Source organism: Camellia sinensis, chromosome 8, assembly GCF_055761805.1.
Source record: "Camellia sinensis isolate YWXY chromosome 8, ASM5576180v1, whole genome shotgun sequence".
Taxonomy (NCBI): Eukaryota; Viridiplantae; Streptophyta; class Magnoliopsida; order Ericales; family Theaceae; genus Camellia; species Camellia sinensis.
Window position 1 is genome coordinate 188,529,824 of NC_138968.1, and position 19,631 is coordinate 188,549,454.

The 19,631-nt window shown below is 36.2% G+C and overlaps 1 protein-coding gene across 4 annotated transcripts; it reads right to left on the bottom strand.

The window, feature by feature from the left end:
* Positions 1-308: 308 nt before the first annotated feature.
* Positions 309-11,083, bottom strand: LOC114321763 (DNA polymerase I A, chloroplastic/mitochondrial-like). 4 transcript variants are annotated; one of them, XM_082884381.1, is made up of 12 exons: positions 10,709-11,083; positions 9,098-10,088; positions 8,750-8,941; positions 7,733-8,388; positions 6,284-6,740; positions 4,405-4,500; positions 4,105-4,197; positions 3,799-3,993; positions 1,869-1,961; positions 1,563-1,769; positions 1,396-1,485; positions 309-909 (listed from the first exon to the last, which is right to left on the bottom strand). In XM_082884381.1, the coding sequence occupies exons 1-12, from the start codon at positions 10,861-10,863 to the stop codon at positions 748-750; spliced, it is 3,387 nt and encodes a 1,128-aa protein (XP_082740507.1). In that variant the 5' UTR covers positions 10,864-11,083; the 3' UTR covers positions 309-747. The 4 variants fall into 4 exon arrangements, with proteins under 4 accessions (XP_082740507.1, XP_082740506.1, XP_082740505.1 ...); XM_082884380.1 differs by having other exon boundaries at positions 1,557-1,769; XM_082884379.1 differs by having other exon boundaries at positions 4,105-4,308.
* Between the last annotated feature and the right edge of the window lie 8,548 nt (positions 11,084-19,631).

A 19,631-nucleotide genomic window follows, 5' to 3' on the forward strand; every position in this document is an offset into this window, starting at 1 on the left:
GTAGGGATGTTGTTTGCACGTTGTATACTTCAAACACTATTTTGGGAAGTTTGTTGAAAGCTTACTTTTTGACTTTTTTGAAATTTTTTTAGAAAAACATATAAAAAAATAAAAAGGTAATGTCATCCAAAAAAATTAAAAAGCCAATAAGTTAGCTTTTAACCTAATTGCCAAAAGAGGCCGTACGAGGTTCTCTGGAGTCTCTGATTCAGCTATTGACACATTTGAAGAAACTTCAGAGTTGCATATACCACATATATGCCATGAGATAATAGGCATCTTCTTTGCTGAGACTTGCAAACAACAAATGAATACACCCAAGAAATTTTTGATGAAATTCAATATTACAGAAAATACACAACCTCTGGAAGAATAGTAACAACTTTTATATACACGAGTTAAATACCTCACGCGGACTAAAAAATTACAGAAATTGACACCAAAGAAGCAACCACCCCACTACTTACCCAATTCCCATCCGAATCACAACATGCAACACTTGTCAGAGGACTTAATTGGAAAATTCCAAGTCAGCATGAAATATAAGAACCATCTCTCATGGAAACAACTCCAATGAGTTGGATGCAGTCATTGCACCGGCATAGGCAAACAAACAGTGGGGGTGCTCAACTCCATCGTCCAGGGGCAAAGAAACTTTGAAACACTGGCCCTCTCGTGGGACACACAACTTCTAGCCACAAGGGGGTTGTGGTACAGAACCTCTGTTCTGGCAATCATACCGATTATTTACTTGGCAGAATACCAGTTTTGAGCACATTTGGCATCAACAGAGAGGTCAACGTTAAGAATATTCTTGCCATTGAAGGGTTTGGACATGCAATCAACAACTATGGCCTTGGCATCCTCAGCCGACTCTGTTGGTCCTTCAAGGATTACTTCATCATGAACCTGTTCCCAGGAAGAATGTCCTTTCAGCTATCAAACACAGGTTTTAAACCATTAAACAAAGGGGGAATATAAAAAATAAAAAAAAAGTTGAGTTGGAGGCGGAGGTGGAGGTGGAGGTGGAGAAAAGAATTTCAAACTCATGAAAGTAATGAAACTCGTTTGCACAAATCTAGTGAGTTTGAAATTATTTTCTCCACTTATCACTTTTGGATATTAAGGTGGTGTCTTTCTTCATAAAATTTTACCTACAAATGGAAAGAAGTAAATAGATAAATTGAAATGATACCAACAATGTTGGTGCAAGATATTTTAATTACAGTATCACTTGGATATTTGTTCTATCATGTGACTTAAAAATTAATGTGGGTGTTGGTGCATATACAAGAAAACATTTGCAGGTTGATTTTGGCAGGTGGCGGGTGGTTGTGTTTCCTTCTTATTTACTATCATCACTTATTTGGTTTGTGGGTGGAGGATGAACTTGACCTGTAAAAGCAGCCTCCATCCAAGCTCCTTCAAACGTGCATTTTCTGATATTTCTAACATTGCACACATGGCAACATCAGCAGCACTACCCTGTTGCAATTGTATAAATCAAAACCTGTGAGAGAGAGAGAGAGACATTTGAGGAATTGAGATAAAATAACCTGTACAGGTGTGTTGATAGCAGCTCGTTCAATGTGCCCTTTTTGATAGGGAGTAACATTATCCATTGAAGGGAAACAGCGGGCCCGTCCTAGCAATGTGTGAACACATCTGTCCTTCCATGCTTCCTCCTTACGCTCTTCCTGCCAAACCCGCACTTCTTGTCTCTGACTGTACCAAAGATCAACTGTTTCTCTTGCTTCTTTCACAGAAACCTGAGGGCAGAGATGGAAATTACCATGCCTAAGCAGATTAATTTATTTCAGTTGAAAGAAGAGCCGTTCCTTATTACAGATTTGAGAACACAAGGGTACCTTCCAATCACGGGCAAGCCCCACTGGAGTCTTTCCATATGCAATGGAAAAGTTGAGCATCTTTGCTTTCCTTCTTTCAGAAGCAAAAGCATCCTAAAGCAAAATGAAGGTTACATTTTGTATATGAAACACAAAGGAAGAGTATGTGATCATAATTAATGTTCTTAGTAGGCCGCTAAATAAAGCATTAAAGTGTAAGAGCAATATTTGAAATTGTTCAACATAAATCTTCTTAAATTGTAGAAACAATATAAAATCAGCTAAGCAACTCAAACACTAGCCAGAGAAAACTTCTATGCTGTGTTTGGTTTGCCATTGGAATCATTCCAAAGGCAAAATTTTCAAATCACTTTTCAAAATTCATAACCAAACACACAACTCAAAACTCAATTCAAAACATTTTTCAAAACTCAAAACCAAACTTTTTTCAAAACTCAATTTTAAAAGAAAAATTCAAAAAGATATTTTTTTTATTTTTTTAAAAAAATTATTTTTAAAATCATAATTTGAGTATGGAGTTGTATTTTGAGTTACGAGTTTTGAATTGAATTTTGAAAAAAGAAAATTTATTTGGTTATGAGCTTTGAAAAAAAATTTGAGTTGTATTTTGAAAATTTTTGGATTTAATTTTTTAAAATATTTAAAAAATTTCTTAATTTAATTTTCTTAGGGTAAATATTTTATATTTTAAATATTTATTTATTTATTTTAATGTGCACTATATTTCATATATTTATGTGCTGTATTTTTTTTAATATTAAAAAAATTATTTTGTTATTTTAAATATATAATTTTTATTTTAGATATTTTTTTATTTTAAATATTTTAATTTGTTTTCGTGATGTGTTGGTTATGATTTAAGTGTAGAGTTTTGAAAGTAGTGTGGAGTTTTGAGTTATGTGTTTGGTTATGAATTTTGAGCTATGTGTTTGGTTACGATTTGAGTGTGGAGTTGTGTTTAGAGTTTAAAATATTAAAATTAAAAATTAAAATATTTACGAAATATAATAAAATATTTAAAATAAAAAAATAAAATTTTCTTAAACATTTTTTAATATTTTTAAAAAATATATCCAAAAAATTCAAAATACAACTCAAAAATCAAAAACTCAAAACTCTTTTCAAAACTCAAAAAACTTTTCAAAATTCAAAAGGAAAATATTATAGACTCCAAATAATCTACCAATGTTTTTACCAAACCTCTCACATGAGTGTGGGACCCACACAAACCCACGTGTGTGGGTCCCACACCCATGTAAGAGGTTTAGTAAAAAATTTGGTAGATTATTTGAGATGTCTAGCATCACTCAATTCAAAAACACTTTTCAAAACTCATAACCAAACAAATTTTCTCTTTTCAAAACTCAATTCACAATTCCATACTCAAATCATAACTCTAAAAAGAAAATCACAATTCCAAAACTAAACCAAACGCAATCCTAACAATTTTAATGGACAATAAATCTACATCAATCTAACCAACTAGGCCTAACCTAGTTGGCCACCATGACTCTCCTAAGGGCTTAATCCCAAGATGGAGATCATGGATTCAACTTTAGGAGGCAAGCACTTGATGCTTTGCAAGGGTGAAGTTAATTCCTATAGATGCTAATCTATATCAATCTAATTCAATCATCAACCTACAAAGCACCTCAATCTGTTTTAATATTATTATTATTATTATTTTAAATAGGATGTTCCCAACTATTTCACTGGAACTCTTCTTTTTTTGTTACAAAAGAACGGCTTATTATGATATTAACCAAACAGCCTATTTTCTGCTATGCTCTTTTTAATCATAGTCTCTGGCATATGGGAAGGGCAAAAAAAAAAAAATTCAAATTCAAAATCCACTTAACCTGCTGATAACATTGAGCTGCTATTTTTGGAAATTTAATAAATAAACGAAGAGGAAATTTTGATAGTTTACCTTCAAAAGAGGAACTGGAGGCTTATCCTCACCAGGTCGAGGATGCCACTCAAGAAGCACGTGTTTTTGTTCAACAGCTTCACGAATGTGTGGATACATATTCATTGCAGTCCTTGAATGGAAGTCTCCACCAGCTTTGAAGGCATTCAACATACTCTTACAGTTGGCAAGATGTGCAAGGATCCTAAGTTCCAGCTAATTATAAAAATGTCTCTTAATCAACAATAAGAATTCATACGGAGAAAATTGCACTCACAAAATCAGATAGAACTGCGTATGAATAGAAAAATAGTTGCACTCAGTTACCTGCCCGTAATCAGCAACAACAAGAGAGTTTCCTGGCGCAGCAATAAATGCCTGGCGGATTTTATAGCGATCTTTCTCTAGAGCAGGCTGATTCTGACTTGCAGAAAAAAGGAATATTAACGTCTTTGAACATTTGTGGTGAAAGACAATGGAAAATGGCTTCCATTGCTGAAACTTAGGTGTACAACTGTAGTATGGCAACAGCTAACAAGCATAAAGAAAATCAGTAGCACAGCAGCCTCACAAAATGCTAAGGATTTTTATACAGCAGATAATTAGCTTCCCAGACATGTTTCGAACCTGCAAATTAGGCCTCCTTGCTGATAAGCGCCCAGTTTCCGTGTTTATATTTAGCGAACAATGGATACGCCCATCCTTGCCTGATATATGACTGCCCTGTAGATGGAAACCAACGTAAATTGTAATCATCTTCTTCTCAAGAATTTGAAATTAAAAAACTCTAACATAAAGAAGTATTAACTAAAACAATGAAACATTGGCAGAAACACCCTTGGGGAGGGGAAGAAATGTCTGTCATCCATGCACATCATTTCATGCAGGAGAAAAGTCATGGTTTATGATACACCGAACCACAGCCAGACAACATATGTGTATATATATAAGCCACATCCAGAATATGAGAAGGGCCAAAGCAAAAAGGAGAGAATCACAGCCAAGACCCAAACAAGAGTGAGCTCATAATTGGGCATAAAACCATACAATATCCAACAATTTTTGCTGAACCATCTGGAAATTCCACAAAAGCACTGTAGACTGGGTTGTCATGATAATTTAATCAGGTTACTTTTATGAATGATCTGCTACACAGAACACTTCAAATAAAAAAAATTAAAAAAAAATCCCACTCTTATCTTCGCGGTCCAATTGAAAAATTGGCTGGACTTAATTATCTAGCAGACTAAATGTCCATCTGATTAATTTTTCAAATTACCCTAAGATAATAATATATGCTTGTAAGCTCAAGTAATAAGTTTACTGTTTTTTACAGAATAGATACTTTGAATCAAATAGTTACATGGTTGTGCATAGATAACCAGAAATATGCTCGTAACCTATTCAAAAACTGAAAGCAATATAGAAAACTGGAGCTAACAACAAACTGCAATTCTGATTCATATGTTCTGTTGCATAAATGGTTTGAATCATAAATGAGTAAAAAAAATAGAACCCACAAAAATACATAAGTGTCTGGACATGTCTGGATGTAATGACTAAGGTACAACTATGGGGAGCACAGCATTTAAAAAACACAGAAATTGCAAAGCTACAATTAATGTTTCATGAACATGCACATTATTGAAAGACAAAATTAAGAAAATAGAGTGAATATTACTTATCATGCTTTATGGACAAGACACATTCAAAGCAAAACATCATACACAAGCCTCACTAGTCACCACAATTACATGTTTCTTCAATAGAGACTAGGCCAATAAAAGGCCCAAAAATTTTCTGAAAATAATGGCTTGATGTTTGAACTATAAGCCTACAAAGATGTGTCACATTTCATTAATCAATACAAAACATTTATACAGGGAAAGAAATAGGAAAGGCAACAAGATGGGCTTCGGATGGGGTACCCCCTTCCTCAATCCTCCTTCCCCGGGATGCTAAAAATTCCCCAAATGTGTCCCAGACACAGAAGCAGAATGAGGCAGAGTCAAATAAGATTTTACTCAGGTTGGTAACTTGTCAAGGCTAATATTATTAGATTTTCTACCAAATAGGGTGAGGTGGCACAACGAAAGCAGAAGATTTATGAAAACAAGTATAGAACATCTACCATGTTCTAAACTTCTGTAACTTCAATTCAGCCACAAGCCACATAAAAGCCAGATGGCTTGTTATGCTGTACAAGCCACAGCACAAAGAAACCAACATTATCTTTTATAGAGACACTGAAAATGACAGAATTATTTTGAATTCCCAGTACATGCTGCGCGAGGAAGGCAGATTTGATCAAATCTCAACCCATCCTAAAAGCCGACTCAAGTTTTGACAGCTGTCCCCACATCCATCCCTACCCCGAATGCAAAGCCCCTCCATAACTGTCCCAATACATGAGACACAGGTTGTGTAATCCAAATATCAGATCAAACTGCCATCCCTCGTTAGAAATTCATGTTGTGTAACCAGTAAATTTTGGCAGCATAATTACCTGCAAGGGGAGTATGAAGTTGGATATCAAAGAGTCTATAGAGCAAACTTCACATAAAGCAGCAATGGCATGGCACGCCTCCTTCCCCTCCTGCCCCTCTCCAAAGGCAGCATAAGCCGTTCCATAAGCAGATTCTCTGCCGTCACTGGCTCTTCCCTTCATCTCTGATGCCTCTGCTCCAGGCAAATTTTCAATACTGTCATCTGACTCCAACTGATCAGCTTCATCTGCAGAATCAAATTCGGCAGAAGCCTTCCCAGCAAGTGTCTTCAAAGCATCTACAGTAATGGAGGGCCAGCCGGTCGCAGTGTACATGTCAGTTTGTATCTCATCACCAAGCTTATGCAGTTTAATTTTGCGAAATTTTGAGGGAATCTTCTTGCCCTCTTCAATCACTTTCTCAAAATTAGGAACTTTAAATTCTCTCTCCTTTGGAAGGCTCTCGTTAGGGTCCTTTCTGCAAAAAGAAAATAAGATAAAAAGTGAACAGATTCCATATACAGCTTCCTTGGGACACTCTTCTTTGCATAGGATGAAAATGCAGATAAGTAGTAATTTTTAAATTGTGCATGAAAATGCAAGGCAGCGCAGAGCAACTTCGTCTTGTACGACTCAAGCACCTTTCCAATCAAATAAGGCAGGCATGTCAAATTTCACAAGAAACATGAATTCTCCTAGCTTGTTCGTGGTTCTCAAACAAGAGTTGAACCAGATTTGTCTATTATGAAACTATAATTCCTGTATTTCTTTCCAGTGACATTTGACTTCAACCCACCCAATGGGGGACTAAACTGGGCGTAAATTTATTAACATTTGACCAAGTGGAAAACACATCATGTTCTTGCTTCCTCCACTTAGCTCTCATGATAATGAAAGGGGTTTTAACAAGTGACAGTAATCATTTGTATTGAAGCAAAACTTCTTTCTGCATTGATTATTTTATTACTCTTTTTTTTCTTTTCTTTTTTTTTATCATAAACAAGGATTCTGGGCCTCTTAGAGCACCATAGACCTTGTGAATATGCAGCCTTAACATAAGTAATAAGTGGGATGAATCCCTGGGATGGCCCCAAGGGCTTCTTGACTAAAGACTTGTTTTACTTGAGGTGAGATCCTTTGCTTTCTCATCTACCAGTTATGAGTTTGATTATTGATTTTCATGTCACAAACTCACTGATGCTGGAGTAAGCAAGACCATTAAGTCATAATATGTCAAGTATTTTGTGCAGTGAACTACAATCTAGAGTACAAAAAATGTGTGACCAACAGGGCCAAAGCTACAGAATGCCTGCTAACCAGTGAAGTTCAAAATTAGTTAGCTCATAAACAACTTTTCGCACCCATATACCAGAAGAGTATGGCCCTTCATAGAGTAAAATGGAAAAATAAGATTTATCTGTCCCAAAAAGTTTAGGCTCCAGATAAACATAAAATATTAAAATATCATACCTGTTTACAGTTCCACCAAAAAAGAGCTGGCGCAACTGTGCATCACTTCCCACATTCATGAATTTAGCATCAGGGCAATACTTCGATGCCCAGTTACGAAATCTAGTAGCAGCAACCTGCTGCTCCGCTCTAGCTACTTTCTCTATCTCAGCAAGATAGTCTCGATCAACCAGCATCCCTTCAGTTTCCATTTTCACAAGAAGCTCACCAAAAGGTTGCCAGTATTTCTCATAAAACTCAAGCATTGTTCCTTCAGTATGTCCATCAATTTTCCATTCCATCACTGATAGTTTACTTTTCAAGCTCTCATAGAGTTTTAGTGTGCTTATTGAATCTAAGGCAGAATAACTAATCCATAATTTTCGCTCCTCTCTTTGAAGGTCTTCAACAGGCGGAATGTTGATAATTTTTCCCTCAGATCCATCTTTCTTCAACTTTCCCCTGCCAAAAATGGTTTTCATTGATACTTTACCAATCAAGGTTGCATCACGGCACACCTTTGGATCACCTGTAAGTGCTTCTAGAGAATACCCACCCTCTGTTCGTCTTGAAGAATCCCACAATCGAGCCATGTGCATTGTATCAGCATGAAAACCAGAAACTTTGAACCCATAGTTCTCTAGAACATGATTATCAAAGCTATAGTTGTGCCAAACCTATAGAAAAGACAGAGCACCTCACCATTTCTTGTTATACAAAGGGAAGAACACCCTTGTTCTAATGTCAAATCATTAGAAAAACTATGCTAGATGATACAGCTAACTTTCTTTAAGACAACATACAAAATTAGACCAGTTTTTACCAAGAAATGATGATAACCTACAAATTCACCAGTCCTGATCACTAAGGGAAATTTTACCTTTTTAATGGATGGGTCTTCAAAAAATGGAGCAAATTCAGCCAAAAAATGATACAGTTAACTTTCTTTAAGACAACATACAAAATTAGACCAGTTTTTACCAAGAAATGATGATAACCTACAAATTCACCAGTCCTGATCACTAAGGGAAATTTTACCTTTTTAATGGATGGGTCTTCAAAAAATGGAGCAAATTCAGCCAAAATACTCTTGCCACCCCCAGCAAGAACATCAACCCAGATACAAGACTTGCCATTACAAAAATTTGCATCTGGTCCGGAATAAATACTGAAGCATATTATTTCTCCATGATCAACAGGTGTTTCCTGCTTCACATCAATCTTGGACACCTGTATGTAACCAGGATGAGGCCATAATAAGCTCACAAGTTTGCAAACGCGTGTGAATCAAAATAGTAGCATTTAAGTACAATGCATGCCTCCATTTTGCATGCACAAGAAAATAAATCAAGGAACATATAAATGTAACTAAAGTATGAGACATGCCTCTGTATCACATGCATAAACACAATGCCTGTATTGGTTTGTAAGCATCTTGACAGTTTCCCTTGCCATGTTGATATTATCAATGAGAAGAACCTTGTCATAAACGCGAGCAAGCCTCTGACGAAGATGGAACTGGTGAAAATGTTGTAATTCTCCAGTGGAGCAGTCATTAAATGGCTTGGAACTTATTTCCTCCATTTCCCTTGAGAGTTTCCCTGACAATGACCCATTAGGCTCGATGCTGTTAGATTGACCAGTGTTCTTTGAATGCTGTTCCAGGGATGTTTTGGTAGCATTGCTGTTTGAAGTTGGAGGACATGAAACAGGATCAATTTTAATCAAGACAGGTTCCAAGCTTGGGTTTCCTTTGTTCTTCACAAAATATTCACGGTCCAGTGTATGTGTTTGCATATCCATGTAACATTGGCCAAATGGGCTTCCTAAAATTCTTTCTTTGCTGGTATTGTTAAAAGAATCTGTACAACATTTTGAATCTGCATATACACTGCTATCTTGCTCATCTGTGAGATCATATTGCACACTATTTGCAGCAGTTTCTGCACATGGAATGCTATAACTCATGAAACTACTCTGGCTATTCCCAGAAGCTGCTACTTTACTGTTCCTTAGTTCATCTTTTTCTCTTTTCCAGGCCATTTCAGCAAAATTTGAAGCACTGTCTATTCGAAAATCTTTTTGAATTTGTTTCTTTTCCACCTCCATAAATCGTGGGCTACCAGAGATGAGCTTTCCTTGATAATTAATCTGAGATGGGAGATGAGGAACCATACGAGCAAATGAAGTGCAAGGATTCCTTGCCTCCATACGAACTTCAAGCTTCCAAGTGTTGTCTGTCCTATAATAATGTCTGTAGTTTTCACTAAATGACATGATATTACAACTTGAATTTCGTTTAACATGAGGGAAACTACTAAAACCAATCACATTAGAAAATGAACCATTGCCACTGTGGAGTCTGCATTTGCCTTCCCTGTAATTTAAAACAACGAAGAAAGATAAATTGTTTTTTATTGGGTTGGTTGGGGCGGCAGGGCCCCCTAGTAAGATTCATTTTAAACAAACACAAAACAACTACAAGCATCTTAACCAACACAGAGAACACAATAGCTTCCACTACTCGTGCATTCCACAATAAATTGTATAAAACTAAGATGAAAGAGAAGCCTTATCTTAGAAACTTAGTTTGCCAATGTCTAGTCATAAAACACATTTCTCCAATCCTAAGAATGGCCAAATTTGCCAATGTCTCAGTTTTGCAAGAAATCATACAACCATGATGATTGGCTACTCAGCCCAGCCACTGCCACTGCCACATAATTCTGTATGTTTCACCATTTTCAATTCTCAAACTACATGCCAAATGAACTTGCCGATTTTTCAAAGGAAAAGCAACAAAACCTTGGGGTTTTGTCCTAGGCCCAAAAACCCATACACAAAATATGAAAGGGTATGTGAAAAATCGAAAAAACCACACATTATTGCAGTGCATAAACTACAAAAACCACAAAATAAACAAGAAAAAGGTTAAAGATTGAGACTTGAGAGAGAGAGAGAGAGAGAGAGAGAGAGAGAGAGAAATTGAAAACGAACCTGCGAAGGGCTTTTCTGGAGGAAGCCCAAAAGGAGCGAGAAGAGTGACGAGGCATGGCAGAAGAGCGAGGTCTTGAAATAGATTGCCAGAAAAGAGGAGGGCGAGAGGGTTTAGACTTGCAAGGACAGGTTTGAGAAGGAAGACCCATAGCCATGGCCTCTGAGACAGCTCGTCCCAGCTTACAGCCAGGGTTACCGATACAAGAAGGAGCCGTTTTGATACGCTAAATACGAGGCTTTTTGTCTCAAACTGGTGGAGCTGAGCTGAGCTGAGTGGGAAGCAAAGGAGGGAGGGGGATTGTAGAGAGAGAGAGAGAGAGCAGAAGTTTTAAGGTCAAACCCTTGTCTTTGAATAAAACAAAACAAAACCCCAATATCGCGGCAAATAGGTCTCTGTTTATTTTGTTTGGCTAAATTCCAAACAAACACGCTCAAACATTTACTTAGCACAAATTATTTTAATAATTTTTAAAATTTTTATAAATAAATGTATAGAAAATAAAAAATAAATATGATAATTTATAATAATTTTTTAATTAAAATTGAAAGTTGTCAAAGAATATTTTAAAATACAAATTATTCTTTATAATTTTGAAAATTGTATTTTATTCTTTTAAATTTTTAATCATATAATAAATGACATTTTTTATTCATAAATCATTAAGTCAATTAATAATTTTTAATGATATTAGAAAGAGTAAATATATGTGTGCAAAAACTACATGTGGAACCCACCCTTTATGAAAGGATTATGTCCCATTTTGTGTTTGGTTTATATGTTTCTACCATTTTGTATTATTAGAAATATATCTCAATTAACAATTCAAATAATTTTATTATTGTAAGGAAGAGTAGTTAAGAATTTTATTTATTATGTTAATTTTATTAAATTAAAAATTTGATAATAAAATATTTATAATTTTATATGAAGTAATTTGTATTTTAAATTAAATCTTAAGGGTATTTTATTTCATTTTTAATTTTTTATATGAAAAAAGATTAAGAGCTCTAAATTAATAGCTCTAATTGGTATGTGGGTCCCATATGTTATGATGTTTTGGCCTCTTTTTTTTTTTTTCCACATCATTAGTGCTTTTTTAGAGCTCTCAAATTAGAGAAATGTATCATTTCTATTTTTAATGTTAATTTATCTTATTTGAGATGGTCTAAATAAGTATACTTTTTGACATTTTATAAAAAGATACATAAAAAAAATAAAGAAATAATATGACCTAAATAAATGACACTTATATCCATTAGGTGAAACAATTCAACGAATTTTAATTTCTCTTCGTAAACCAATTTTAAGTCAGTCACCATCCCATCTCAGTCGTTGACATCGCCCTTCGCCAACACATTTCATTTTGCTTTTTCCCGCCTATAACCTTCTCTTCGTCACCCATCATTGTTGTCTCATTCCCCATCACAACTTTCTCTTTGTCACACCTTTACAACCTCATTCATATTGGAACAAAGGGTCTTGAATTCTTCAAATGGTGGTCTTCGAGTCTTCAAAATTTGGCAATGAGCTTGTCTATATAGAACAAAAAATTAGTGCTTCAGTCGCGTTACTAAGTCGCTTTTCTAAAGACAATATTTGTACCCACCAAAAGGTATGCTGGGGATTACAACAAATTTGCCTCCAAGATACAATGAAGCCTGATCTAAATATCTAGTCTATCGGTGTTTGCACTGACGACAATAGATCAGAACACTCTTGATATAATCAAGAAACCAAGACACTGATAATCAAATTTAGAGAACTTGATTATCAATAAGAAAAACAGAAATTTGTTTAAGAAACTCTTGATCGAAAATTCAAAATCAATATGGAGAGAGAAAGAGAGAGAATTGCAGGAATACTTTTCAGGATTTTGGATGGAATGAAATAGCTGATTTCGTAACCTATTTATAGGCCTTAGACTAAGTTTAAGAAGAAGAATATGGGGTTTTTTTGGTTATTTTAGCCACAAAAGACAAAATAGGCTATTTTAGCTACAAAAAACAAAACATCACACCCAACCCATAATCATTACACTATTCTCTCACAAAAAAAAGTCAAAAAAGCCAAAAAGCCAAAAAATCATTCCCAAACTAAACTTTTTAGCCCAGGCTAAAATAGCCAAAAAAACCAAAAAGCCAAAAAACCAACCCGCTTTCCAAACCAACCCTTAATGGATCTGATCGAATGGTCATGTCCCTTGATCGCATCCGATCAGATCTGACCGTTGGATCAACAATCTATGGTGCAGATCATTCTAACACCGAATAGATGCCTTGACTAATCATACTTGATCACGATCGGGGGCCATTTCATCTGTACGATCGCGAGCATCTCCAATCAACGGCTATGATCAACCCGCTCCAGATCGGACACATAACCGTTTGATCAGTTGGTTGACTCATCGCCAATGGATGACATGTCACTACCAGGTGGAGCTAACTGTATTCCCCGTCACCCATGCTACGTTGGATCCACGTCATCGCTCAAACCTGTCCGATGCAAATAGGAAAGCGCCCTCATGGTGCCTTGTGCCGATGCGTCCGTGCTAAGTGCAAAGTGCATCATCAAACGCCACACAACCCACTGCCCACGCCACGCGCGGGCGCGCGCGTGTGCGAATGGTGCCCATCCTTGCAGTGTGGGCGCATGCACACTAGCTTTCATCCCATAATTCCATATTCAAAAGAATATTCCACATAGCACTTTATTAAGTGCTCCATGTTTTGCTATATTTCCAATGTGGGACAAAGTCCCTAAGCTTAATTAATGCTTTCCAAAGAAAAACAAAGAAGGTTTTGAAAACACCCAAAAATTAAACTATAAATTTTAAAAACCATTTTGAAAATTCCCCAACATTGCCCCACCATTTTCAAAATACCAGATGAAGACCCTTGGTTCACTTGGCAGCCTTATGCATAGGTGAAGATATCTTACGATTTGAATCATTCACTTAGTGAAAACATCTCAAAGTTAGTCAAGATAGCATAGTAGACTTGTCTTTGAACTAGCGATCTTATACGACTAATCGGACATGTATCACGCATAGTACAGGTTACCTCAAGTATTCAAACAAACCAACACGTGGATTGGCCTTGTGTCTATATCCTGTTTCATGAGCGCTCTAAAGTCAAGCCCTTGGACTCATAGGAAGAGGCACCACTTCCTACACTCACATAGGTAAGCTTACTGAGAGTACCCCTGTAATTTACAGCACCCTAACAACCCAATTGTAAGCTTATTAAGAGTTTGCTACCTCATCATTTTCTTTTAACATTACAGGTACCAAGCACTTCAACCTTGGAATCAAAATGAAATAAACTAAGTGCTTGCAATCACGACGTATAGTGTACTTGGGCTCATTGAACTCAAGACTTGATGTTTCTTCAAGCGTTGAGTCGAGTTTCTACCAGGAGTGATTATGTTAAGTGGGCTTGAGACCCATCCCCTTTGATGTTTTCCACACTAAATCCCTTGTAAGTCCCTTTGTTAAGGGGTCAACCAAGTTTTCACTTGACTTTACATAACTAATAGTAATCACACCTTCTGTGATTAACTACCTAACACAGCTATGTCTCAGTCCTATATGCCTGGACTTTCCATTATAGACATGGTTATAGGCCCGTGATAGAGTTGTTTCACTATCACAATGCAAAGATATTAGTGGATAGGTTTTGGCCATATCTTAATTTCTAACAAGAGATTCTTTAGCCACTTTGCCTCTTTGCTACAAGAAGCCAATGCTACAAACTCTGACGCCATGGTTGAGTCTATTATGCATGTTTGCTTCATAGAACCCTAGGAGATAGCTCCTCCTCCAAGAGTAAAAATTCAATCACTCGTGGGCGAGTGATCTTTACGGTCAATTATCCAACTAACATTCGTGAATCCTTCCAGCACTGCTGGATAGCCATTATAGACTATTCCATAGTCTATTGTTTTCCTCAAGTACCTAAGTACTCGGTTAACACGATGACAATGCACACTACTGGGATTACTAGTGTATCTACTAAGTTTTCTTACTACAAAAACAATATCAGGTCTAGTGCAAGTCGTGGCATACATCCGGCTACCTATTACTCTTGGATATTCTAGCTGATCAACAGCTCTTCCAGTATTAGAATACAATTTCAAATTTGAATCAAAAGGTGTAGACATGGGTGTACAATTATATTGATTAAATTTCTTAAGAATTTCCTCAATATAGTGCAACTGGGTTAGAATCAAATTATTGTCCTCTCGTTTGATCTTAATACCCAAAATTACATTAACCAACCCCATGTCTTTCATACTAAAGCTAAACGACAAGAAACTTTTAGTACTTTCAATGACATCATTATCAGTACCAAAAATAAGCATGTCATCTACATACAGACATATGATTACACCTCTATTTCCAGTAAACTTACTGTACACACACTTATCAGATTCATGTATCCTAAAGCCATTTGACACTATTACTTTGTCAAATTTCTCATGCCACTGTTTTGGAGTTTGTTTCAGTCCATATAGTGACTTCATGAGTTTACACACTTTGTGCTCTTGACCCTGTATAACAAATCCTTCCAGTTGTTGCATGTAGATTTCCTCATCTAACTCTCCATTTAGGAAAGCGGTCTTAACATCCATTTGATGGATTTCAAGCTTATAGATTGAGGCTAAGGCAATCAACACTCGAATGGTGGCGATTCTAGCTACCGGAGCATATGTATCAAAATAATCGATACCCTCATTTTGAGTAAAACCCTTAGCAACTAATCTTGCTTTGAACTTGTCAATTGTGCCATCAACTTTCATTTCCCTTTTGAAAATCCATTTATAACCAATGGGTTTGGATCCAGGTGACAAATCAACAAGTATCCATGTATTGTTACCCATGATAGAATCTATCTCATCGTTTATTACTTCTTTCCAGAATGCAACATGTTAAGACTTCATTACTTCCTTAAAGGTTAATGGATTTGAATCCATATTCAAAGAAATCATTGTTTGCTTATAATAAGCTTTTCTAGTTCCTTCTACAAGGTAAACAATGAAATCAAGGTCAAATGACTTCTCAGTCCTAGCCCTCTTATTCCTCCTTAGCTCAATAGGCTTATTAGGTTTATTAGGCTCAATAGGTTCATGTCGTTCACTATCCTCTATAGACATCAAAGGAGTTGATTTATTTCCTTGATTAGAATCCAACCTTGGAATGGTTGTGAAACGATTCTCATAAAATACCTCATCACGTGATTCAATGATGGTATTTGTTTCTACTAAACCATTGGGCTCTACTGCCAGAAACCTATATGTTTTACTATGTATAGCATAGCCAAGGAATATGCATTCAATTCATTTTTCACATAATTTCTTCATTTTAGGTTCAGACAATCTAACTATTGCTCTATAGCCCTATGTTTTCAAGTAACCAAGATTAGGTTTCTTGTTTTTCCAAAGTTCATAAGGAGTAATATTTCTTCCCTTGAGAGGAATTCTATTAAGTATGTGACAAGCAGTGAGTAAGGCTTCATCCCAAAAACCAGAACTTAAACTGGAGTAAGAAAGCATAGCATTAATCATTTCTATTAATGTCCTATTCTTTCTTTCAGCTACTCCATTTTGTTGTGGTGTGTAGGGTGCAAACTTCTCATGAATAATACCAACATTTTCACAATATTTTTTGAAAATTTGTATTCATCACCTCTATCAAACTTAAGTCTCTTTATTTTGACATTACTCTGATTTTCTACTTCTGTCTTAAAAATCTTGAATTTATCAAGCACCTCATCTTTTGAATGCAAAAGATAGATATGACAGTACTTAGAAAAATCATCAATAAATGTTACAAAATATTTCTTACCACCTCTAGTGGGGGTACTATACATGTTACATACATCACTATGCACAAGTTCAAGCAAAGACGTGATTTTATCTATTTTAGGAAATGGAACGCGAGTAATTTTAGATCGTACACAAATTTTGCATTTTCCAAACATATCAATATTATACTTAGGAATTAAATCTAAATACCATATTATGCATTTTCCTAGTATTAACATGACCTAAACGAGCATGCCATAAAGAAAGAGAATCAACAATATAAGCAGAAATAGATGTATTATTGATTAAGTTTGAACATTCCTTGATACATGTAGCCCTTCCCAACAAAAATCCCACCCTTACACAAGACAAATTTGTCCGACTTAAATACTAACTTGAAACCATGCTTCTTAAGTAGGCTTCCAGATGCAAGGTTTTTCTTGACATCAGGTATATGATAAACATCATTAAGACTTAGGACTTTTCCAGATGTAAACTCTAGATCTACCGTCCCTTTGCCTTTGATAGCAGCAGTTAAAGAGTTACCTATGTAGAGAACTGTTCCATTACTCACTTGTTCATAAGTAGTGAAATGACTCTTATTGTTGCTGACACGCCTTGTTGCTCCTGAGTCAATCCACCAATCACCAGCATCTTCGAGCATGTTCACCTTGAATACAACAACCACGAACTTGTTTTTGGCATTTGATGCTTTTGGCTTCTTCTTGTATGACCGACATTCATTTCTGAAGTGCCCTGGCTTGCCACAATGCCAGCAAGCGCCTTTTGGCTTCTTAGCATTTTTCTCGGATTAGGGTTTATGCTTACGCTTTGTTTTGTTGAATCTCTTACCATTATCTACCATGTGGATCTTAGACGTCTGAACCAATTGGTTATCTTTACTTTCAAGTAACCTTGACTCTTCCTCAACTCGAAGGTGTTGAGCCAATTCCTCTAAAGTAAGATCTTCCTTTTTTGTGTTTCAGAGTTTTCTTAAAATCCTTCTAAGAAGATGGTAATTTCTCTATTATAGATAAAACTACAATATACTCATCCATGTTTATATTGTTTTGTCGAAATTGACTCAGAATATGTTGGATCTCATGGAATTGTTCCATAATGGGCTTTGTATCACTCATTGTAAAATGCATAAAATTACTAACAAGAAATTTCTTACTGGTGGCATCCTCAATAAGGTACTTTGACTGTAATAAGTCCTAGAGTTGCTTTGTCGTTTTCTAGATGTTGATACACATCGAATAGAGAGTTTGACAGTGCATTCAGAATGTGTCCTCGGCAAATATAGTCGTCATTCTCCCATTTGGTTCTGGCACGGGTTTGCTCCACAGTCTCGTCTTTTTGCTCCGTCGGATAAGGGGTAGTTAGCACATAGACCACTTTGAGAGTGGTGAGCAAAAAATGCATCTTCTTTTGCTAGCGTCAGAAATTTCCTTCATCAAAACGATCAAGCTTCATGAAATCTTGAGTCATTTTCTTAATAGATATCGCCATATCCAAATATTGTCTTTAGATTGTTAGAACAAAGGGTCTTGAATTCTTCAAATGGTGGTCTTCGAGTTTTCAAAATTTGGCAATGACCTTGTCTATATAAAACATAAAATTAGTGCTTCAAGTCGCGTTACTAAGTTGCTTTCCTAAAGACAATATTTGTACCCACCAAAAGGTGTGCAGGGGGTTACAACAAATTTGCCTCCAGGATACAATGAAGCCTGATCTAAAGATCTAGTCTATCGGCGTCTGCACTGACGACAATAGATCAGAATACTCTTCATATAATCAAGAAACCAAGATATTGATAATCAAATCTGCAGAACTTGATTATCAATAAGAAAAACGTAAATTTGCTTAAGAAACTCTTGATTGAAAATTCAAAATCAAGAGGGAGAGAGAGAATTGCAGGAATGCTTTTCAGGATTTTGGACGGAATGAAATGGTTAATTTCGTAGCCTATTTATAGGCCTTAATGGATTTGATCGAATGATCATGTCCCTTGATCGCATCCGATCAGATTTGACCGTTGGATCGACAATCTATAGTGCAGATCATTCTAACACCAAATAGATGCCTTGACTAATCACACCTGATCACGATTGGGTGCCATCTCATCCGTACGATCGCAGGCATCTCCAATCAACAGCTATGATCAACCCACTCCAGATCGGACACATAACCGTTTGATCGGTTGGTTGACTCATCGCCAACGTGCTAAGTGCAAAGTGCGCCATCAAACGCCACACGCGCGCGTGTGCGGATGGTGCAGAACACCATCCTTGCGGTGTGGGTGCATGCACGCTAGCTTTCATCCCATAATTCATTATTCAAAAGAATATTTCATGTAGCACTTTATTAAGTGCTCCATGTTTTGCTCTCTTTCCAATGTGGGACAAAGTCCCCAAGCTTAATTAATACTTTCCAAAGAAAAACAAGGAAAGTTTTGAAAACACCCAAAAATTAAACTATAAATTTTAAAAACCATTTTGAAAATTTCCCAACAATCCATTCCATCACGATCCATCCCTACCTCCCCCACTGTGCGCGAGAGAGAGAGAGAGAATGAGAATCTTTGGTTTTTTTATTTGGACCAAGACGAAGACTTCGCAATGGGAGTTCGTTGTTGGTTAAAGGGAAGTCAGAGTAGAGACTTGCTAGTGAGAGAGGGGTTCGCCAATGAGAGAATGAGGTTGAGAGGGATCCTCGGGAGAGGATATAGCGACAATGGTGGTTGAGTGTGGGTGTAGGTGTGGTGGTTGAATGTGGCGGTGGAAGATGGTCGTTGGGTGTAAAGATGAGGGAAAGTTTAATATTATTGTGAGTGCAATAAAAGAAAATTAAAATTTCAAAATTTTACATATAGAAAGTGTAATTAGAAAAAGGTGTGCGACAAATTTGTGTTGCAACTCTAATTACCCTTCTCCTCTATAATTTTAAAACATTATTTTTCATCCTAATCGAGGCCAACAAGCTGGGAAAATAACACAACTGTCATTCGGAGTAGAGAGCCTACACAGTACATTTTGCACTGAATTTTACTTCAAATTTTAATTAAAACAGTCATATTGTCCATATTTTAAACCAAGTTACGTGTACCCTTCTATCAAT

What these genes read in the sequence shown, in the direction of transcription:
- LOC114321763 (XM_082884378.1), bottom strand. Translation starts at nt 10,863, where the DNA reads ATGGCTATGGGTCTTCCTTCTCAAACCTGTCCTTGCAAGTCTAAACCC. An exon ending in TCCAGAAAAGCCCTTCGCAG is followed by an intron (nt 10,089 to 10,708) that starts GTTCGTTTTCAA and finishes TTTAAATTACAG; the next exon opens with GGAAGGCAAATGCAGACTCC. An exon ending in AAGACCCATCCATTAAAAAG is followed by an intron (nt 8,389 to 8,749) that starts GTAAAATTTCCC and finishes TCTTTTCTATAG; the next exon opens with GTTTGGCACAACTATAGCTT.